The sequence below is a fragment of the Leopardus geoffroyi genome, chromosome E1 (genome assembly GCF_018350155.1).
Source record: "Leopardus geoffroyi isolate Oge1 chromosome E1, O.geoffroyi_Oge1_pat1.0, whole genome shotgun sequence".
Classification (NCBI taxonomy): Eukaryota; Metazoa; Chordata; class Mammalia; order Carnivora; family Felidae; genus Leopardus; species Leopardus geoffroyi.
The window spans coordinates 26635512-26658085 of NC_059330.1; the positions used below are offsets into that span (position 1 = coordinate 26635512).

The following is a 22574-nucleotide window of genomic DNA, read 5'->3' on the forward strand; positions in this document are numbered from 1 at the left end:
CACGGCTACCTCTCAGTCTTCAGCAACCACCATCCTCTCAGTCAGCAGCCATCAATAATGAGGCAACCAGCAAAAAGATTTATGACTTGCTGTAAGCTCAGATAATGGTTATTAGCATTTTTTAGCAATGTAGTATTTTAAAATTAAGGTTATACATTTTTTAGACATAATGCTGCTGCACATTTAATAAGACTACAATGTAGTGTAAATGTAACTTTTATGTGCACTGGGGAACCAAAATACTCATTTGACTCACTTTACTGTGATATTCGCCTTACTGTGGTAGTCTGGAACCAGATGCACAATGTTTCCGAGGCATGCCTGCAGTAAAAACCATTCAACCATCTGTACACTTATAAATGAGAGAATTGTATGGTATGGCAGTCAATAAAGCTGTTGAAATCAGAGTTATCTTGGAGTTTTGTAATGGTGAGGATGGGCAGAAATATGGGTAATTTTTACTTCTCGGTTTTTTCATTGTCTAGATCCTTTCTTTTCAGCAAGTGTGCATTTTTTAAAAAATTAGAACAAAGCTTTTCGGATGTTGAAAAAAAAAATTAACATTACCATTAAGATACACAAACTGCCGGGGTGCCTAGATGGCTCTTTTGGTTAAGCGTCCCACTCTTGATTTCTGATCAGGTCATGATCTCGCAGTTCGCGAGTTCGAGCCCTATGCTGACAGTTGAGCTCTGCACTGACAGTGTGGAGCCTGCTTGAGATTCTCTCTCTTCCCCCCTCTCTCTGGCCCTCTCCCACTTGTACTTTCTCTCTCTCAAAATAAATAAATAAACATAAAAAAATAAAATATACAAACTGTTGTTTATAGATTTTTTAATTCCTTCAAACAAATATTTTAACCCCTTGGACCTCTACCATATGCCAGGCACTGTTCTAAGTATTTGGGATATATCAACAAGCAAACCAGACAAAAATTCTTGCACTTACACAGAATTTGCATTGGGTAAATTTAATGGAGATAATAATAATAAATTATACAGTATGTTAGAGGGTAATATGCACACTATGGAAAAAAAACAAAACAAGCAGGATGGAGAATGTGGAGAGGGGTTTGCAACTTTATAATGGTATCTGAGAAGATTTAAAGGAGACAAGACAGTTACCCATGTAAATATGTGGGGGAAAGTTGTCTCAGGCGGAGGAAACAATTAGGGCAAAGGTCCTACCTAACGTAGGACTTTTCCTTTCATGATGCTACTGTAGTTTAATGAAAGCATTCCAATAAATATTACACATTTAGGTTTTAAAGCACTGTTTTATACTGAAATGTATAAAAAGGCATTGCTCTTTTTGTTTTAAATTATTCTTAAAAATTATTTATTTATTTAAGTAATCTCTACACCCAATGTGGGGCTCAAACTCATGACTCTGAGATCAAGAGTGGCATGCTCTTCCAATTGAGCCAGCCAGGCACGCTTGTTTTGAATTAGCTTAACACAAGTTCTGAGGATGAAATTTATCTTTATGGTTGTAAAGTTTCGGTTTACATTAATGTCTACTGTTAACACAAAAAATATTAAGACTCAATATCTTCTGTTATTTGGAAAATAAGTTGGTTCTTTTTTTTGAGGTGCATCTGGCCTAAGTTCTTTTTTTATTTTTTATTAGAGGTAAAATTGACATTAGTTTCCAGTGTACAATGTAATGATTTAATGTTTGCATATGTCGTAAAATGATCACCACAATGCCTCCACAGCCTATATTCTTAACTATCACCTACAGCTGAAAACAATCCTGCTCTTTTTTTGAACATCTACAACATTCACTTATACCTTTTTCAACTTGGTCCTTGAGTACAATGAGTTTGATGAATCATCAAATTATGTCATGAACAAAATATTAACCACTGGTCCATGTATTGCCCTCCTATCTTATATCACAAATTTTAATAATATTATGAACAACTATGATCTCATGACCCAAGAACTAGAACATCACCAAAGTTCTTCTCTCTATCCTATCCCTCCCTCAGCTTTTTAAAAAAAATTTTTTTTTTTTTAACGTTTATTTATTTTTGAGACAGAGAGAGACAGAGCATGAACGGGGGAGGGGCAGAGAGAGAGGGAGACACAGAATCGGAAACAGGCTCCAGGCTCTAAGCCATCAGCCCAGAGCCGGACGCGGGGCTCAAACTCACGGACCGCGAGATGGTGACCTGGCTGAAGTCGGACGCTTAACCGACTGCGCCACCCAGGCGCCCCTCCCTCAGCTTTTTAAAATTAACCACTATCCTGGGGTGCCTGGATAGCTCGGTCGGTTAAGCGACTTAAGCCTAGGTCTGACTTCGGCTCGGGTCATGATCTCACAGTTCATAACTTCAAGCCCCGTGTCAGGCTCTGTGCTGACAGCGTGGAGCCTGGAGACTGCTTCGAATTCTAAGTCTCCCTCTTCCTGCCCCTCCCCCTGGTCATACTCTCTCTAAAAAATAAACAAACATTAAAAATTTTTAAATAAGATGAAATTATTAATAAACGAATGAATGAATGAGTGTAGGAGATTCATCGTATCTCCCAGAATGCTAACCACATTGTTTTGCATGTGTCAAAAAGATGACTGAATTAGCAAATGACTCATGGACCAAATAGAGAAGTTATTATATGGCATATACCACCTTAGAAAAGATCCTTACCAAAAACCACATTTTGAAGGAGGCAAATTTTCTGTATAACAGTCAAAAATTAGAAAAGTTAGTGGTATACTGAGACATATTTTAAAAACTGTTGGGGGGCGCCTGGGTGGCTCAGACGGTTAAGTGTCCGACTTGGGCACAGGTCATGATCTCACGGTTCATGGGTTTGAGCCCCACTTCGGGCTCTGTGCTGACAGCTCAGAGCCTGGAGCCTGCTTCAGATTGTGTCTCCCTCTCTCTCTGCTCCTCCCCCACTCATGCTCTGTCTCGAAAAAAGTAAATAAACATTAAAAAAAAATTAATAAAAACTGTTGGGGTGCCTGGGTGGCTCAATCAGTTTAAGCATCTTGACTCTTGATTTCAGCTCAGGTATGATCTCACAGTTTGTGAGTTTGAGCCCCACCACTGGAGGCTCCGTGCTGACAGTGAGGAGCCTGCTTGGGATTCTCTTTCCTTCTGCCACTCCCTGCTCCCCACTCTCTCAAAATAAATAAATAAACTTTTGAAAAAACTGTAGGTTGGTTGGTTGGTTGTGCCTGAAAGAAAAATATCTGGGGGCACCTGGGTGGCTGGCCCAGTTGGTTAAGCATCTGACTCTTGATTTCAGCTCAGGTCATAATCTCACCATTTGTGAGTTCAAGCCCTGCATCACGCACTGCATTGACAGTGTGGATCCTGATTGGGATTCTTCCTCTCTCTCTCTCTCTGCTCCCCCCACCTGTGCTCTGTCTCTCAAAATAAATAAATAAAAACTTAAAAAAAAATTTTTTAAGTATCTATTTTAATAATAATGGCAACTTAAATTAATTCAGTACTATATTCCAAGCACTGTACCAAGCATGTAATATGGATTAAATCATTAGCTTTTCTTTTTTTTTTTTTTTTAAGTTTTTTTGAGTTTATTTATTTTGAGAGAGAAAGAGAGAGAAGGAGAGCGTGCGCGCACAAGCAGGGAAGGGGCAGAGAGAAGAAGAGACAAAATCTTAAAAGCAGGTTCCACACCATTAGCACAGAACCCGGTGTGGGTCTTGAACTCACAAATCTTGAGATCATGACCTGAGCTGAGATCAAGAGTCAGACACTTAACCAATCGAGCCACCCAGGTGCCCCTAGATTCTTAAAACTCTACACAGCTAGTATTTGACATTGTACCTTGTAGAACATTATTTGACGCTGATGATCATTTTCTCCTTCTTCAAACATTTATTGTACCTATTTGACTTCTAGGACACCCTACTCTCTTGGTTTTCCTCCCACTTCCTTGGTTTCCAATCCTGGATCCTTCCCTTCTCCATCTCTAAATGTCAGTTCCATTCTTCTCTCTAGTTACTCTCTATGTTGTTAAATCCAGCTCCATAGATTTTAACACTGATAACTTACACTAGAAAATTTTAATCTCCAGACCCAACCACTCCTGTGAATTTAAAACTGTTATCTCCACATATGTACTTGACCTCCTCTCCCAGTGTTTCCCTCCTCTATAATTAGAACCATCATTCATCCTGCTGCTCAAGCTATCCTTGATGCCTCATCATTTCTTGTATGTATCAGCAAATCCTATAGGTTCTACTTCCCAAATATACCTAGAACCTACTACTTTTATCTCCATCGCTTCCAATCTTGTCTAAGTTACCATCATCTTACACCATCTTTCTAAATGCTTCCTAACTCTTCTATCTACTTCTATTCTTACCTTCACAACACATAATAGCCAGAATGATCTTTTAAAAAAATAGACAGAAAAAAGACCGTGTTATTTCTCTGCTCAAAACTGACCTATAGCTTCCCATCAGTCTTAGAATAAACTATAAAGGTTTTACACAGTCCCTAAGACCCCTACATGATTTTGGTTTTTGGCTAGCTCCTAGATTCATGTCTGACCAATCTCCCCATCACCCAATTCATTCCAGCAACAATGTCTCCTTACTGTTCCTCAAACATATTAACCATACTACTCCCTCTGGGTCTTTGCACTACCTGAAACACTCTTCCCTTAGTTATCCACATAGCTCCATTCCCTCACTTTATGTAGGACTTTGCTCAAATGCTGTCCCTCGGTAATATTTTTCCTAACCATACATCTAAAATAACCATACACACCTGGGGCACCTGGCTGGCTCAGTCAGTAGAGCATGTGACTCTTGATCTTGGGATGTGAGTTTAAGCCCCACACTGGGTATAGAGCTCACTTTAATTAATTAAAATAAATCATGAAGTACTTACCCAAATAAATAAAATAGTGTCCTCCTGTCTTTTTCCACTCCTTTCCACTTGCTTTTTCTTCAAAGCCATTTATCACTATCATTATATAATTACTTTTTTTTTTTTTCATTTGTTTATATGTTCTACACTAAATTATAGGCTCAAAAAAGGCAGGAACTAAGTTTGTTTCATTTAATGCTGCACTTTTATAAAGGAACAGTGTGTGGCACATATCAGGTGCTCAGTAAATATTTAATGATTGAAAGAATGTTGAATAAAGCAGACAACTAGCAATTTTCTGTTAATTAACATCTACAAAGTACCCTTTATACTCCCACATAAGTACATAATTACAGATTTACAAGAGCCATACTTTTATTGGTGAAATTAAACTAAACTGCTAGGAACTTCTCCCTTTAAAAATGTCATCCTTAAAGGAGTTTTCAGTCCAAATTTTAGTGTCTCTATTAGCTACATGGAAAACTGCCTTTAATACTTTATCCTCAGAAAGAAAGGCAAAGTCCTACAATTAAAGGAAAATAAACAAAAATTATTCCATTAGCATACTTACCATTTCTTTTGGACCAGGGGTGTAAGCATGAACTTTTCACAAGTGCTTCATCAACTTTCCCTCCTGACATGTTATCCATGAACTGACGCCCATGTTCTAATGCAAGGTAGCAGTCATTGCAACAGTCCCGCTCTTCAACACGTACCCAATTACTAATTACACCAATTCTAGGAAAAGGATCTTGGTCTGCTGCTCCAAAGGGTGAAAATAAATTAGTGCACTGATCTTGTAGCAATAATATCAACTCGTCAGGGAATTTTTCAGATTCCTTTAGTCCTCCATTAACATGTTCAGCAGAAGTAGCCCTGAGAGCTTCAAAACGTTTTTCTGCTTCTTTGCCACATTCTGTGTTGCGTCCTATGATGTCTAGTTCATCTTCAAGAAATAATCCTGAATTGTTTCCAAATTTTCTGTTCATGACAGCACTGAAGCCACAGGTACACCTATACTGTGCTTCCTGCATTGGATCTGGAATGTAAACTCCAACATCGGCACCCTTGATATTCATATTGCAGACACAGATACAGCAACTATCAAAGTTACAGTCTTTAAACAAATTCATAACTGATTCTGAAAGAATGAGGTTTACATAAAGACTGTGTGCTTCAGGGATGGAAGGAACAGTTGCAGGTTCAACAGAGTTAAGGGGTCTGCATGTGGATGGCGTGGAAGCTGGTGAATACAAATCTGAATTTTCATATTTGACTGAACCTTGAGCACTAGCAGGTCCACCAGCTCGAGGAGTCCTTGGAGTCCTTGGAGTCCTTGGAGTTGGAAACCTAGGTGTAGATGGAGAAGGAAGAATTCCTGCTCCACTGTTACTAGGAGGTGCACTGCTAGGAGGCATCCCAAAAGAAGTATGAGTCTGAGGTGTATAAGCAGGACCATATTCTTGATCAATAGTACTTCCATCGCTAGTGTTACCAAGGTGAAAGAAAATTAAACACATAAAGGAACATATTAGTGATATGAAACAGAACAAAAAATGTCCAGTATTTTTCAGTAACACTGATAATTATGAAAGTACAATTACTGCAAAAATTACAAGTAGAATTAAAATGTATTTCTGGTTAATAAATCCACTCTAGGTGACTGTTGTGGACTGTGGATCAACCAACTAGCTCCAAATTGTAAATAAAATCTGTTCACACTTATCCACACCTAAACATCCACCTTTACTATCTATAGTTCTTATACTACAAATAACCATATTTCATTGATCCTAAGATGCCACTGTTAAAAACAAAACAAAAAAAACTTCTAATTTCAGAGATGTTTACATGCAATAAGGGACAATGGCCATTTAAAGATGTCATAAGACACCCCAATTTCAGATACTAAAATATGAAAAGTATGTGATATGGCAAATACACAAATGGCATTTAGAATTTTAGAGCAAAATAAACAGTGCTTCTGAAGACAATCAAAAAACAAAACAAAAAAAAAAAAAGAAAGCAAGTAATCAATGAGTAATAATACTTAAATTTTCCAACAATTTATCCACACCCAACTAATACCATTATAATTTATTGATCAAAAAATAATTCTTAGAATCTTTAAAACCCAGCATCTTTTTTCTAAATACTAGCAAAGCAGGCACCTCTATGAAAAAAAATTAAAGCTATATAAGCACACCTGTAGTATACCAGTAACATAAATCTATATCATACCCCTCTTTGATGAATGGCACTGCCGGCCCTGAGGAAAGCAATTCCAATTTTCCAACAGTCCAACTCTGACGGTAAATACACTCTTCTGGCAATTTGATAGGAGGCAGACATTGGCTTGGGAGACTTTTTAGAGGTGCAAACATGGAACACCCCACCAGAACTTGACAATTTTCAGGCTTATAGACATACGAAAAATCCTACAATACAAAAACCATGACTTTCACCATCTTATCTTCCAAGGGAAAAAAGCTAAACTGTCTCTATCTAGTCTCTTTTCCCGTCTCTTTAAACAAAGTAATAAAATGTAAATATAATTCTATTCTTTTTTTTTTAAGTTCATTTATTTAGAGAGAGAGGGAGAGCACGCACACACACGACAGAGAAAGAGGGAGAAAGGACAGAGAAAGGACAGAGAAAGAGGGAGAGAGAACCCCAAGCAGGCTCCACACTATCAGCACAGAGACGGATGCGAGGCTCAATCTCACGAACCGAGAGATGACCTGAGTGGAAATCAAGGGCCAGATGCTTAACTGACTGAGCCACCCAGGTGCCTATTATTCTATTCTTAAATGCATTCTTTTTATTTTATTTCCAGTAAAATTAACATACAGTGTTATATTAGTTTCAGGTGTACACTATAGTGATTCAACAACTCCATAAATCACCTAGTGTTAATCACCTAACTCCTCTGATAATTATCAGTTTGTTCTTTATAGTTAAGAGTGTTTCCTAGTTTGTCTTTTTTTTCCCCTTTGCTTATTTGCTTTGTTTCGTAAGTTCCACATAGGAGTGCAATTATATGGTATTTGTCCTTTTCTGACTTATTTCACTTAGCATTACACTCTCTAGCTCCATCAAGGTCACTGCAAATAACAAGACTGGATTCTTTTTTATGGCTAAATAATATTCCTATGTGTGTGTATCTTCTATCCATTCATCTGTTCAATATCGCTCATCATCATGGCTATGCAAATCAAAACTACAATGAGAGGGGAGTCTGGCTGCCTCAGTCGGTAGAGCATGCAACTCTTGATCTCAGGGTTGTGAGTTCAAGCCCAATGTATGGCATGGAGTTCACTTACAAGAAAACAAAAACAAAAACAAAAAACCGTTATGATGAGATATCACCTCACACCTGTAAGAATGGCTAAACTAAAAAACACAAGAAACAGGTATTGGAGAGGATGTGAAGGAAAAGGAACTCTCTTACAATGTTGGTGGGAACACAAACTGATGCAGCCACTGTGGAAAACAGTGGTGGTTCCTAAAAAAGTTTAAAACAGAACTACCCTACAGTCCAATAATCACACTACTGGGTATTTACTCAAAAATTACAAAAACACTAATCAAAGGGATACATGCACCCCTGTTTATAGCAGCATTATTTACAACAGCCAAATTATGGAAGCAGCCCAAGTATTCTTAAATGCATTCTCTGTAGTTTCACCACTATTCAGCCTTCAAATTTGTTAATTACAAAATGAGAATCATGACAGATTTTTTAATATAGCAACAAACTAACTAAATCTATAAGAAAATATTGGAAGTGAATTATTTTTCCAGAAATATAAAATACTTACTTTAATTTCAGAAGGTTTTGGGCTACAGAATCCTTCATCAACCTCAATTTTGAACTGTGTTCCAACAGTAGAACTATTTCCTTCTAGAACAGTTCCTCCAGGTGTTATATCCATACTACCATATTCTTTATTACTCATATTCATTGGGGAAAATCCCATAATATGCTGTTCCAACGATGGTGGTGTAGGATACATTTTATGAAGATCTGCAGTGCCTATAATTAATAAAGTGCACATTTTAACATAAGACTAAATAAAAAGAAGTTAATTAATCTGTGTTTAAAAGAAAGGGGTGGGGAATTTTATTCATATTAAAAGTTGTGGATTTATCTGCAGCAGATTTGGGAAGCTTACTTATGCAAGATAATGGATCCAGATTTCCTGTTTTTGATTCCTTACAGCTGGATTTATCATCTGTTCCATTTGCTGACTTTTTAGATCCAGGCTATTAACAAAAACAAAAACACGTATTTATCTGAAATTTTAAATCCAATATGATCCAAGATCATTAAGATGTAACTTGAAGGTCAAACCCATTCATCAAATATAGTATTTTGAATTTATGCTAGAGCCAAAATATTAGATACTAGAAACAATTTATAAAGACCTAAAACATATTTTAAACAATCACTGAACCCAGATTATTTTGTCTGTTTATATGATAATCCTGCAATTTAACAGAGGGAAAAGTTCCTCCAAATAAAAATGACTAATACTTTCAGAACACAGAAGAATAACCTACCACTTAAAGCCTATTAAAATTAAAAAAAAAAAAGAAAACAGAAATCTGCAATAAGGATTTGTAATACAGAACCGCTTTTTAGAAAAAAATACTCCTAAAACATTTGTCCCCTCAAATAAAATACATCAAATTTTCCTATATAATCAATCACCTCTCTGATTTCTAATTTATATTTTTACCTTGTTTAATAACCTCCTCTCCCTAGAAAAATGCTGCAACACGTAAAACAAAAGCATACACTTCAGAAAGATCTCATATGACAAACAATAGTATACCTAACTAAAAATTAGTTTTAATATGTTGAACAAACCAAGTTTTACTATCTCCAATCTATCACCAATGTTTTTACATTTGGTTATATCTAACATGGTTCCAAGTCTCCTGTTAGCCTCTTTGTCATAAACATAACAAGTTCTAATTACAACCTTCTTACCTCACAATATCCATAGCTGATACGTGAATAGTAACAGGAAGCATAAAAGTACCAAAGAATTCAAGGATATATTTACCTAGTAAATGGTACTCTCTAAAATATACTATATTTTGGGATATAAAATGTCAGTTTATGTACAGCTATACCTGCTGTATATCACTTAATTGAAGACACCAAATGTGCCTATATGTGTATGTATGTGTATATGTACACAAATACACACAGTATGTATCACATACAAAAGAGGATTAAAAATATATGTTATATAAAAAAGTATGTATTATATAGGACAAGAAAGACCAAATGTACTACAGACGTTTTCAAGCTACCTTTATGCAGATGAAAATGGAATTCCCTTTTATGATAATGCAGCACTCAGTTCACTAATCTGACATTCTAACAAACCTCATTTTAAGTTTTCTTTTATAATCACCTTTGTGTGCAAATGGATGTTCAAAATTAAATACTACCTCGTCTTCCTTTTTCATTATTATAGTATATTGCTGTCTTAAAATAATGGTTGTGATGACAAACATATTCAAAAGAAGTGGTATTCCTTAATAAATTGACAAGGCATACAATTTTAATGTTAATTACTTATTATTCTTATCTAAGTGAGTCAATTCCAGGGTCATTTCTCAAATGAGAGGATTAAAGAATAGGAAAATAATTCTGCTTCCTAAAGATTGCAGAAAAAAAATATATCATAGTGTTCAAATTAAACCTAATCACACATCCCAAACATAAAAAAATAAAGAAAAAACACACATAGTTTGTAGGTGACACTATGCCAAGAATGCTCAAACATAAGTTTAAAAAAAGGAAACCAATTAATAAAATTTTATTCCAAAATACTTCTTATTTTTCAGGGCCAAAACGTACTGTTCAAGTCACACATCACTTCTGAAAAATAAGTCTACATGAAATTAAGGAAAAGATATTATAAATCTTAGCCATTAATAGAATACTCACTGTTAATTCATCTTCATCAGAATTGAAAAGATTATCAAGGTCAGTATAAGAGACAGCCAGGTCTGAGTCATAAATCAAGCTGGTTGATGGAGGGCGGGCATGACTAGTAGGGCGTGGAGCATCTACACGTCAACCAAAAAGGCAAAATAAAAAATTCCACTACTGACCAAATAAGTATTATTCTATTTATTTAAACTAGATATCTAACTTTAAACCTATTCTGCAATAAGAAACTATGATTTGCTTGGGGTGCCTGGGTGGCTTGGTTGGTTAAGTGTCTGACTTCGGCTCAGGTCATGATCTCAAAGTCTGTGAGTTCAAGCTCCGCTTCAGGCTCTGTACTGACAGCTCGGAGCCTGGAGCCTGCTTCAGATTCTGTGTCTCCCCTCTCTCTTCCCCTCCCCAGCTCGTGCTGTCTCTCTGTCTCTCTCAAAAAAATAAACATTAAAAAAAAAAAAATTAAAAAAAAAAAAACAGTGATTTCCTTAAAATCTAGAAATTTTTTCATAGAAATAAAATTGCAAATAAATGTAGTAACTTCTCCAGGAAGCTCACTAAAGGCTATGTAATCCATAACATGGCTAAATACTCTGATTTTATATAACAAATAAAAAGATATACACTAACAGGACAATAGTACACACACACACACTTTTATTTTTCTATCTTCCACATTTTTAGTTTTCTATCTTCCTGAAAGAAAGAAACATAGTACAATGATTAAGTGCTCTGGCTCTTGAGTCAGAGAGACTATCATGAATTTGAATTCCCAACTATGACACTAACAATATGACCCTGAACAAGTTACTTAACCAATCTGTACCTTAGCAATAACAAGAATTAAAAATGAAGGATGTAGCTAAAGCACTTTGTCCAGTGCCAGGCAGTGAAGTACTCAATAAATATTACCTGTTGGTTAAGCTTTCATTTTAGTTCTGGAATTTAAAAAAAAAAAAAATTTTTTTTAAACGTTTATTCATTTTTTGAGAGACAGAGAGAGAGCATGAGCAGGGGAGGGGCAGAGAGAGAGAGGGAGACCCAGAATCTGAAGCAGGATCCAAGCTCTGAGCTGTCAGCAAAGAGCCCTATGCGGGGCTTGAACTCACGAGCAGTAAGATCATGACATGAGCTGAAGTCGGACGCTTAACCAACTGAGCCACCCAGGTGCCCCCTTAGTTCTAGAATTTTATTTTCCTTTTTCCTTTTCTTTTTTTTTTTTTTTTTACTCTCCCCAGTTGTAGAGGGAAAAATATAGGATTACTTAAGAAAAATTACAAATACCAACAGAAGTTAAATTCCTTTTACATTCTCATATAAGAAAAAAAATTACAGTTTGGTGTATAACCTGAAGTATGCTTGGTGTATCAAATGACTTGAAATAGTCCTCACTTTCAGAAAGATGAAAGTCACTTTCCAAGTGCCTCTGCATGATAGTTCTAAAAATTAACTGGAGCAGTTCTGAAATTTGGTGTAAAAAATCATCGGGGCGCCTGGGTGGCGCAGTCGGTTAAGCGTCCGACTTCAGCCAGGTCACGATCTCGCGGTCCGTGAGTTCGAGCCCCGCGTCAGGCTCTGGGCTGATGGCTCACAGCCTGGAGCCTGCTTCCGATTCTGTGTCTCCCTCTCTCTCTGCCCCTCCCCCGTTCATGCTCTCTCTCTCTCTCTGTCCCAAAAAAAAAAAAAAATCATCTAGGGTACTTATTAAAAAATATTTCAAAGCTCCACCTCAAAAGATTGCTCCAGAATGTGGGAGATGGTCCAAATTTAGAGAAAGCAGAAGACAGCAATTACACTCATTCCCACACAAATTTTGTAAAACAAATAATGTGCCACACCTCTCTATTCCAAGCACAAGAAGCACTAGTCAGACACTTTCAAAGTGGTCTTTTTCACAGTATCCTCAGTGCTAAGAATAGTCCCTACATATAAAACCTGTTTGATAAATATTTGTTAAATTAATAATTTCAACAGTTCTTCTAATTTGAGTGAGAGAGTAAAGGACAACAAAACTGTAGTCAAGTCTAATTTATAAAGTTGAGTTTTCAGATCAGAGAGGGACCTTAAGGTGATGATCTCTTCAAATCTCATTTTACATAAGAACTATTTTTATTTGAGAGAAAGTTTCAACAATTCAAACCAGAATTTCTATCATCTCAACCTGCTTCTCTCAATACAAAATAAGCAATAAATCATTTTAAGATAGGTACCTTTCTATGAAACATGAATTATGCAAAAAGGAACACTGTAAGTCCAATAATATCAGATTAGCTTGTAGCAGTAATCTTGTAATGCAATATTTTGATTAGAAAATAAAAGTTTTACCTTGCTTGATAGATGGACTAAATAATGACATAGCATCTTCTTCATGTGATAATACTGTTACACTAGATGGCCCATCTTCTATCTGCAAACAATATTACATATTAGACTGAAATGTATCATTTAAAATAACAAAATCTTCCAACTAGTGAGTAACTATGTGTCAAGCATCCTACTAGATGTTCTACAGACATACTAATTCCCACAATTAATCTATATGATAAACAGCACGTTCAACTTACAAAAAATAGTTCTAAAGATAACCCAGGAAATGTATCTGGATAAACGGTGGGAGCTGGGATTCCAAGCTAAATTTGTCAAATTCCAAAGTCCATGTTCTTTCTATAATACCTATATCCTTCCCAGCTACTACTCTTTTCATATTTACAGATACTCTTTTCATATTTACAGAAGGACAAAATGTCAAGTACCAGGCGCATAGTAAGGCTAAAAACTCTGTGAAAGAATTTTCTGTATTATACTTATTATTGGGTCCTTTTCAAAATTTTACAGCTTTCAATTTCCATATTTTACATTAAAGGCAAATTTTAATTAAAAAATTTTTTTTAATTTAATGTTTTAATTTATTTTTGACGGGGAGAAAGAAAGAGAGAGAGGGAGAGAGTGCGAGCGAGTGAGCACACACAGGTTAGGGGCAGAGAAAGAGGGAGATACAGAATCCAAAGTAGGCTCCAGGCTCTGAGCTTTCAGCACACAGCCCGAAGTGGGGCTTGAAACCAAGAAGTGTGATATCATGACCTGAGCCAAAGTTGGACACTTAACTGACTGAGCCACCCAGGCGCCCCTACTTTTTGTCTTAACTTTTTGACGTTTATTTATTTTTGAAAGACAGAGACAGAGCATGAGCAGGGGAGGGGCAGAGAGAGGGAGAAATAGAATCGGAAGCAGACTCCAGGCGCTGAGCTGTCAGCACAGAGCCCAACGCAGGGCTTGAACCCACAAACCATGAGATCATGACCCGAGCTGAAGTCAGACGCATAACTGACGGAGCCACCCAGGTACCCTTAAAGGCAAAATTCTTATCCAACAGAGTTATCTTGTGCTTAATACATCCTATAATATTAGATTTTCAAATTTCTAATAAATACTCCTGTATCCTATATTTAATATATTTCATCAAGGGGCTCTATAAGTTAACTCACATTCAAAAATATCATGTATGTTATAAACTCAGCATTGGGTATTTTATTGTATTTTGAAAACTGGCACTTCACCTATTTCAGTATATTTTAACTCAGTATCAAAATACTTCATCTACCTAAATTTTCTGATTTCAATATTACAGAAGTTAATGTACTTTCCTCAAACCCAAAAAAACTCTTACAGTAAATAACAATCTTTTCATTATCAGACACCAGGTATAAAGTCTACATAAACTCTTAAATTTTGTACAATGTGCCTGATTTACCTATTCAAAAAAAAATTTTCATAATTTAAAAGGATAAATATCCGTTCTATATTTTTCAATTTTGTTTGTTTATTTATTTATTTTAAAAATTGGGGCACCTGGGTAGCTCAGCAGGTTAAGGTTCTGACCTCGGCTCAGGTCATGATCTCATGGTTCGTGGGTTCAAGCCTCGCAGATCCTGTCTCCCTCTCTCTCTGCCCCTCCCTCATTCACAGCGTCTCTGTCTCTCACAAACGAATAAACGTTAAAAAAAATAAAAAAATAATAAACGTTTATTTATTTTTTAGAGAGCAGGCACATGTGGGGGAAGAGCAGAGTGAGACAGGGAGAAACAGGATCCAAACCAGGCTCCAAGCTCTGAGCTGTCAGCACAGAGCCCGACACGAGGCTCCAGTCCACAAATCGCGAGATAATGACCTGGGCTGAACTTGGACGTTCAACCTACTAAGCCACCCTGGGACCCCAAAGTGTGTTTATTTTTGAGAGAGTGGGAGAGAAAGAGCAAGTGCAAGCAGGGGAGGGGCAAAGAGAGAGGGAGGGAAAATCCCAAGCAGGCTCCATGCTGTCAGTGCAGACCCGGAACAGGGCTTGATCTCACAACGGTGAGATCTTGACCTGAGCTGAAATCAAGAGCTGGAGGCTTAACTGACATGAGCCACTCAGGTGCCCCTTAATCTATTTTAAAAGACAAAAAAAAAAAAGAGAGAGAGAGAGAAGTATGGTACTATATGCTGTGTTAAAAAATATCAGCGACCCTTTGGTGTACTATGATTTCTTTTACTCACCTTGTGTTTTTTTACAGCTTCTCTCTCACTGTTTTGTCTATCTTTCTTATCAGGAAAAAGGAATTCCTCATCTCCTTCAACAAATGCATATGGATCAATTTTAGATTCTTGCTCTGCATCAGATGCTATTGCTGAAAGATACTGATTTTTAATTTGATATTGCTGCACTAATTCATCAGAAACTTTTAAAGGTTTCTTACATTGCACCATTAACCTGCATTAAAAAAAAACAAAACAAAATTAGAAAATTATATTTAATTTTCCATAAAAGCAAAAAAAATTCCAATGACTTAAGAATCATCAAGTTTTCATGATTATTTAGAGATGATCTAAACTGTAATCCTTCATATTACGAATGAGGAAATTAAGGCATTGAGAGGTTACATGATTTATTAAAGCCTCAAGTTTAGCAATCAAGAAATGAAGCTAAAATCTAGGTCTGCTATCTATATGTTCTTTCCACCAAAATATGTCCACTCTGTTCCCAATTCCTTACATGCATTAACTTGTCCAAGTCTATTCACTGAAAGGAACTTTTTTTTTTTTTGAAAGGGACTCTTACATCAAAATTGCTCCAGAACAGGAACTCTCAAAATTGTGGGCTATGTGCTGAGGCAAGACTAGTTTTATACAATTTATACAATGGAAGTGATTATCCTTTTCCTATTGACATGAGTGGATAAGGTTATAAAATTATAAGGACCTAATTTGTGTTTCATGAACACTATAACTTATTAATTCTGGCAAGAGGTTTTATAATGGCAAGTGAAGTTTCAGCTCAAGTACCTCAAAGTTTTTATCTGATCAGATTGGAAAAATCTATTTTTATATCATCAGTCTTACGGTTTCACATGGTGACTAGAATCAATAAAACAAAACAAGAGAGGAGACAACACTGAAGTTAGAAAGACAAACAAGTAGAAACTGTCAGATCAGAGAAAGCTAAAATCAAAGGGTAAGAGCAAGAAGCCACAAGCTGATTTGCACCACCAGAATCCCGGGAAGCATCAAGACTTTTCTATCTCTGAAGACCAGGGTACTTGGTGAGTGTGAACACTGAATGATGTTTTTGGTTTGTAGAAGACACTTGCTGACTCCCAAATTCATGTTCTCCATAGTTTGTAAAGTGGAGATTCCCATGCTGCCAGAAAGAAGTAGCTAGGCTTCTACTCAGACCAGGGTAAAAGTCCTGCAAGGACTATTTCACCCTGAATAAAAACCAAACTCCTTGTAATATCCTACCAAAGCTTTCCTTGACCTTTCTCCTCTTTGCCTCTACAACCAACTTCATCTGGTTATTCTACTCCTGCCTCTCTCAACTCTGCTTCCAAGACCTTCCTTCATGTTCCTCAAACAGGCCAGACACACTCCTGACTGTTCCCTTTGTTTGGAGCATTCTTTCTCCAAGTATCTGCATGGCCAACTCCTTCACTTTCTAAAAGACTTTGTTTAAATGTCACCTTATGTAGGAGACCTTATTTAAAATTGCAAAATGCCCAACTACTTCAACACTGATCCCCCTCACCCTGCTCTATTTTTCCCTCCATAGCACTTATCTTTTAAAATCTATATAACTTGCTTATATTAATAGTTGACTGTCACTCTCACTAGAATATAAGACCTTAAATGACAGGGATCTTGTCTTTGTTCATTGAATTATCCCAAATGCCTAGAACAGTGCCTGGCAAGTAAAAGGTACTCAATAAATATTTCTTAAATGAATACATGAAATCGAAAAACCACATAGGATTGAGACGTTGTGGATGCATTAATAATTCTAAAATACAGTATCTTGTACTTGGAAATAAACCATCTTCATTCATCAGAAAGTGATACTGCTGCCACTTATCTGTCCTACAATTTAAGACAAAAAATTATAAGAGATGTAAGATTTGGGAACAATGAAGGTGAAGGTATTTGTTAGCTTATAAAATCTTTGAATGGAAGGATATCATAACTTTAAATCTATTTAAGATGCCCAGCACTATAAGTACTCCATAAACACTATAAACTAAGGGTGAAACAGAGGCCATAAAAAAATAATAACTGATATTTTCTAAGCATGCTATTAAATACCATGTCATTGTTATTCCCAATATGCCCCAGATTTATCCCCAAAACTAAAATCCCAGGTCTACAAAAACTTTCTTCCATTTGAACATGGTGCTAACTAGTTAACAGGAGTATGATTTAAAATTGTTAGAATACTTCTATAAATGAATGAATAGGTATTTCTTAAAGAGTAGCATTGTATCTTACCATCTTAGACCAAAACTGTTTGCTCAACTATTAGGTGCTAACATAAGTCTCTCCAAAGTAGTTTGCTATCTACTTTGACATGTTTTCTTATTCACTACTTATAATTAATCTTATAAGACAGAAAATGCAGAGTATGCTGATTTTGATGTGCAAATTATGTAGAAAGAAATGGTTTGCTAAGGTAACACAGTAACAAAGTTAAGGCTGGAAAGATTTTAAGTATGCATATTCAAGTAACTATTCATAGGAGAAAAGTGTTAAGATCCCACTCCTCCTCCCCACCACCAACCTGAAAGACACTACTACTCTGTGTAGAGGTGAATAAAACAACTCTGTTTCTCATATTAAGTTGTCCTCTGGCAGAAGCAGGAAAACTGCCACACTGTTTACACAAGTAGTTAAACTAGTGTGCAGTTACATTAAAAGGACCAATGCTCCTGCACAGGGCTCTATTAAGAATAAAAATGAGTAAACCAAATGCGGTGCCTAAAGACAACTTGTTATTTTATTGAATGGTTCTCACAGACATTGGGATATGCAATGAATTTAAATGTAGTCAATAATATCATGAGTATCAAGTCACAACATATTTTAAAATATATTTACATTACACATCTTTCTATATTTAAAATTGATAAGAATAGAAAAAATTGTGATTTTTAAAAGATGTCAGATTAAAAACTCAAAGTTATTTCATCACTATCATCATATAGTATATATATATATTTCTGTGAAACAGGAATAACCCCTCCTTTTCTAAAAGAAACTTTTCACATATAGTCGAACTACAGAGATAGTTTCAATCAGATATAGAGCTAAATACAGACAAACTGGAAGAGGATTAGGTACAGTAATTAACAGGAAGCTCTGCAAAGACCAAAGCAAACTGAAATTACGTTTATATTATTCATTAAGTGTATCTCTTTCCTTTTACTATGACAACAGTAACATTCTATCCTGAAATATACTTGTAGAGAATTTAACATGGCTTGGAGTAGCACATGCTTTTAGGCCTTTATTCAATAAAAATTCTTCCAGACAAGAAACGACAGTATTTTAGGATTGACAATTATAGAAGGAGATAAGCTATAGAAGGAAATGTTAAGGAACAAATGAATTTAATAAATATCAAAAATCCTCTATTTTCTTTAATAGTACCTTTTCTGGTACCACGCCCACTATTCAGATCAATCCTTAAACTGAGTCAAGCTAACTGTAAGAAGAATAGCTTTATTGTATTAAGATATCAAGTAAGACTTACTTAAAATATTTAGATTACAATAAACCAAAACAAGTTTATTTCATCATAGACTCCTATGAAACAAAATAGAAACTATCTTTTAGAGATGAGATAATGCACTCTGTAACTGTATGATATATACAATATAAATGTCAGGTATACCCCTAATGCAACATAGGAGCTAATTCTATTGATGAATTCTATGGTTAAGATATCCAGATGTAGCCTTGCTATAGAACAAGACATGATAAAACTATGCTCCAGTATGTTCTTTCTCTGCTCAGGGTTTAGAAATGTCTCCCTCTGAATCAAAATAGAAGACTATTTTAAGCAATCAAAATACTACTAGAACTAAGTGCTAGCCCTTGAAAAATGATATTAAAAAAACTATAATGTTTCTTTGCAGAAATTTTGCTATCTTCAACACTTACAAGGTTTTTTTTTTTTTTTTAACTTACAAGGTTTAAAAAAATTTTTTAATGTTTATTTATACTTTTGAAAGAGAACATTGGAGTGCCAGCAGGAGAGGTGCAGAGAGACAGGGACACAGAAACTGAAGTAGGCTCTAGACTCTGAGCTATCAGCACAGAGTCTGATGTGGGGCTTGAACCCACAACCACAAGATCATTCCCTGAGCCAAAGTCAGATGCTTAACCGACTGAGTCACCCAGGCACCCCTAAAGCTTATGAGGTCTTAAAAGCCACTATTCTAAAATAGATACTAGCGTTAACCAATAAAGAAACTAAAAATAATTAGAAGCAAAAAGAAGATTGCCACAGATGTGTACATCCGGTATGTAAGATATGCTATGCTCCACCTCAACCTCTCTCTCCCCGAACTAAATTCTAAGAAATTAGAAAGGAATTTCGCTTTAAAGTAGCTGCTGAAAGATCTGGCATCAACTGAGGCACATGGAAGTCTAAGAACAAGGGAGATGTTTAGAAATGATGAATCCTAATACTCTGTACTAGTTAGGCAAGCCATCACCATCTAAAACTAAGAATTAGAAAAACTAAGAATTAGAAAAACTAAGAATACTGCTTTCTTTTGTTTATCCACCTATTATGGAAGTACAGTGCCACTCTTTAACAGCAGTCAATGGAAAACTTTATTTATACCAAATGGAAATTGAATTTTCACTTAACGTGAATAAAACAAACGTACAAATTTCTCCTCCATCATTCTAAAAAAGCACACACCTATAAAATTTTTATTAAAAAAATGTTTCTTTTTAAATTTCTACTGATAAGATTCTTGCCCCTTTTTGCATTATGTATTACTCCAACTGTGTTAATAGTTTCCTCTCCTAAGCTTCAGATACAATGCCACAAATGTCTGACAGAATCTTTCAGCAGGTTCCTCACACTAAATTCAAATTTACAACATAGGGACACCTACGTGGCTCAGCTGGTTGAGCATTTGACTCCTGTCTGATTATTGATTTCAGCTCATGAGTTCGAGGCCCGCATCATGCTCTAAGATGACAGTGAGGAGCCTGCTTGGGATTCTCTCTCCCCCACCACCCTGCTCACACTTCCTCTTTCAAAATAAATGAATAAACTAAAAAAATTAAATGGGGTGCCTGGATGGCTCAGTCAGTTAAGCATCTGACTTCAGCTTAGGTCATGATCTCACTGTCCGTGAGTTCAAGCCCCACGTCAGGCTCTGTGCTGACAGTCAGAGCCTGGAGCCTGCTTTGGATTCTGTGTCTCCCTCTCTCTCTGCCCCTCCTCCACTCACGCTCTGTCTCTCTCACTCTCAATTAAAAAAATTTTTTTTTTTTAATTTACAATGCGTATTACAAGCACATATTTAAAAGTCATTATTGTACACTGGGGCTCCTGGGTGGCTCAGTCGGTTGAGCGTCCAACTTCGACTCTTGTCATGATCTCGCGGTCTGTGAGTTCGCGCCCCGCGTCGGGCTCTGTGCTGACACCTCAGAGCGTGAAGCCTGCTTCAGATTCTGTCTCCCTCTCTCTCTGCCCCTCCCCCGCTCACGATCTTTCCCTCTCTCTCTCTCTCAAAAATAAATACACATTAAAAACATAAAATAAAATTAAAAAATAAATAAAAGTCATATTATAAACAAAGGCATAGTTGAAACTTCTAAATATCCCAATCCCTCTCCTTCAAGATAACAGGGATTAACAGTTTCTTGTACTTTAAAAAAAATTATAAAAACTAAATTATAAAAAATTTTAAAAATTTTAAAAATTACGTAAATCTTAACTTAATGTAAACTGAGTAAAAGGGTAGAAGTCTTCAAATCGGTTTTTCCTCCTCTTTCCCTCATAAAATAAATATGCTGGTCTTTAACTCTCCTGTTACTACCTCACTGCACTATTCAACCGTTCATAAAGTTCTTGTCTATTCTATACTTACAAAATCTACACATCCCTACGATCTCTAATTTCCTAGGGCCCTGTATCACCTTATATCTGAACTATTCAAGAGTCCAAACTGATGTCCTTTCATACATATATACCTCTTCATTTCAAATAATCTTTCAAAAATATTACTTGGTTAATATTTCTAAAATCCTTATTTTCCAAAACCCTATTATTTTATCTACCTCAAAAAAAAAAAAAAAAAAAAAAAAAGTACAACAGTGCCCCTATCATCTCAAGGAAAATACATACTCATAAACAGTATTTCTATAAATAGTATTTTATATAATTTACTCCATTATATAGCCCCACCTCCCTTTTCAGGTCTCATTTCTCATCATGACATAGCAAACTACTAAGCAACACCGTATAATCTATCCATACCAAAGTACATAAAACTTCTGGATCTTCATAAATGGAATTAAATTATTCTTCACTCTGGCTCACCATCCCTAATATCTTTTATGTATGCTTCTATCAGAGAATGTTAGTTTCCATTGGATTACAATTTCGTTTAGGGCCAGGACCAGATTTATTTTTTACTCCAACAGTGCTTTACAGCATCCTGTATATTAGAGAAACTTCAGTTTTATTCAAACTGATGAAACAGATACTTGAAGAATATGAATTTAAAAAGATAATGTTCCAAAGGGCAAAAGAATGCAGGAGTTGCAACAGCCCCCTAATTAACCGCCATATATTTAAATACTTTCAAAACTCAGAGTATGGAAAAAGAATAGAAATTTACCAGGTTTACCTAGTAATATGAATTCAGTAATATGTATTCAGAAATTTATTATATAAAGCAATCTAGGCTTCTGACTGGACTACTCTGACTAGAAAAGGTTTGATCATATTGTATCTTTAAACCTAGACAATGCTTCTATAAAGAATTTAAGACAAGGGTTGCCTGGATGGCTCAGTCAGTTGAATGTCTGACTTGGGCACAGGTCACGATCTCACAGTTTGTGAGTTCGAGCCCTGTGTAAGGCTTTGTGCTGACAGCTCAGAACCTGGAGCCTGCTTCAGATTCTGTGTCTCCCTCTCTCTCTTTCTCTGCCCCTCCCCTGGTAGTGCTCTCTGTCTCTCCTTCAAAAATAAATAAACATTAAAAAAAAAAAAATTAAAAAAAAAAAAAAGAATTCAAGACAGGTGTTTAAATGCCATCGAGAAGAGTATTAATTCATAGAATTTATTTTAATGACAGGAGACATCACCTGAGTGATGATCCTCATGACATCCTATCTCAAGTAATATTAATAGTAGGTACCTGAATCACTAAGTTATCCAAATAAGATCCTTTTAACTATGAAAAACAAAACAAAACCAAACTT

The 22574-nt window shown here is 35.9% G+C and overlaps 1 protein-coding gene across 2 annotated transcripts in view; it reads right to left on the reverse strand.

The window, feature by feature from the left end:
• Nucleotides 1-22574, reverse strand: part of MED13 (mediator complex subunit 13) — a 111984-nt gene that overhangs the window by 32511 nt on the left and 56899 nt on the right. For both annotated transcript variants that reach the window (XR_006715343.1, XM_045490625.1), the window contains exons 10-16: nt 15354-15567; nt 13143-13224; nt 10821-10942; nt 9028-9118; nt 8674-8888; nt 7094-7290; nt 5424-6337 (exon numbers count right to left, since the gene is read on the reverse strand). Coding sequence is in view for 1 of the 2 variants with exons in the window: in XM_045490625.1 (XP_045346581.1) it covers nt 5424-6337; nt 7094-7290; nt 8674-8888; nt 9028-9118; nt 10821-10942; nt 13143-13224; nt 15354-15567 (1835 nt within the window). In the remaining variant the exon portion in view is untranslated. The remainder of the gene's footprint in view (nt 1-5423; nt 6338-7093; nt 7291-8673; nt 8889-9027; nt 9119-10820; nt 10943-13142; nt 13225-15353; nt 15568-22574) is intronic.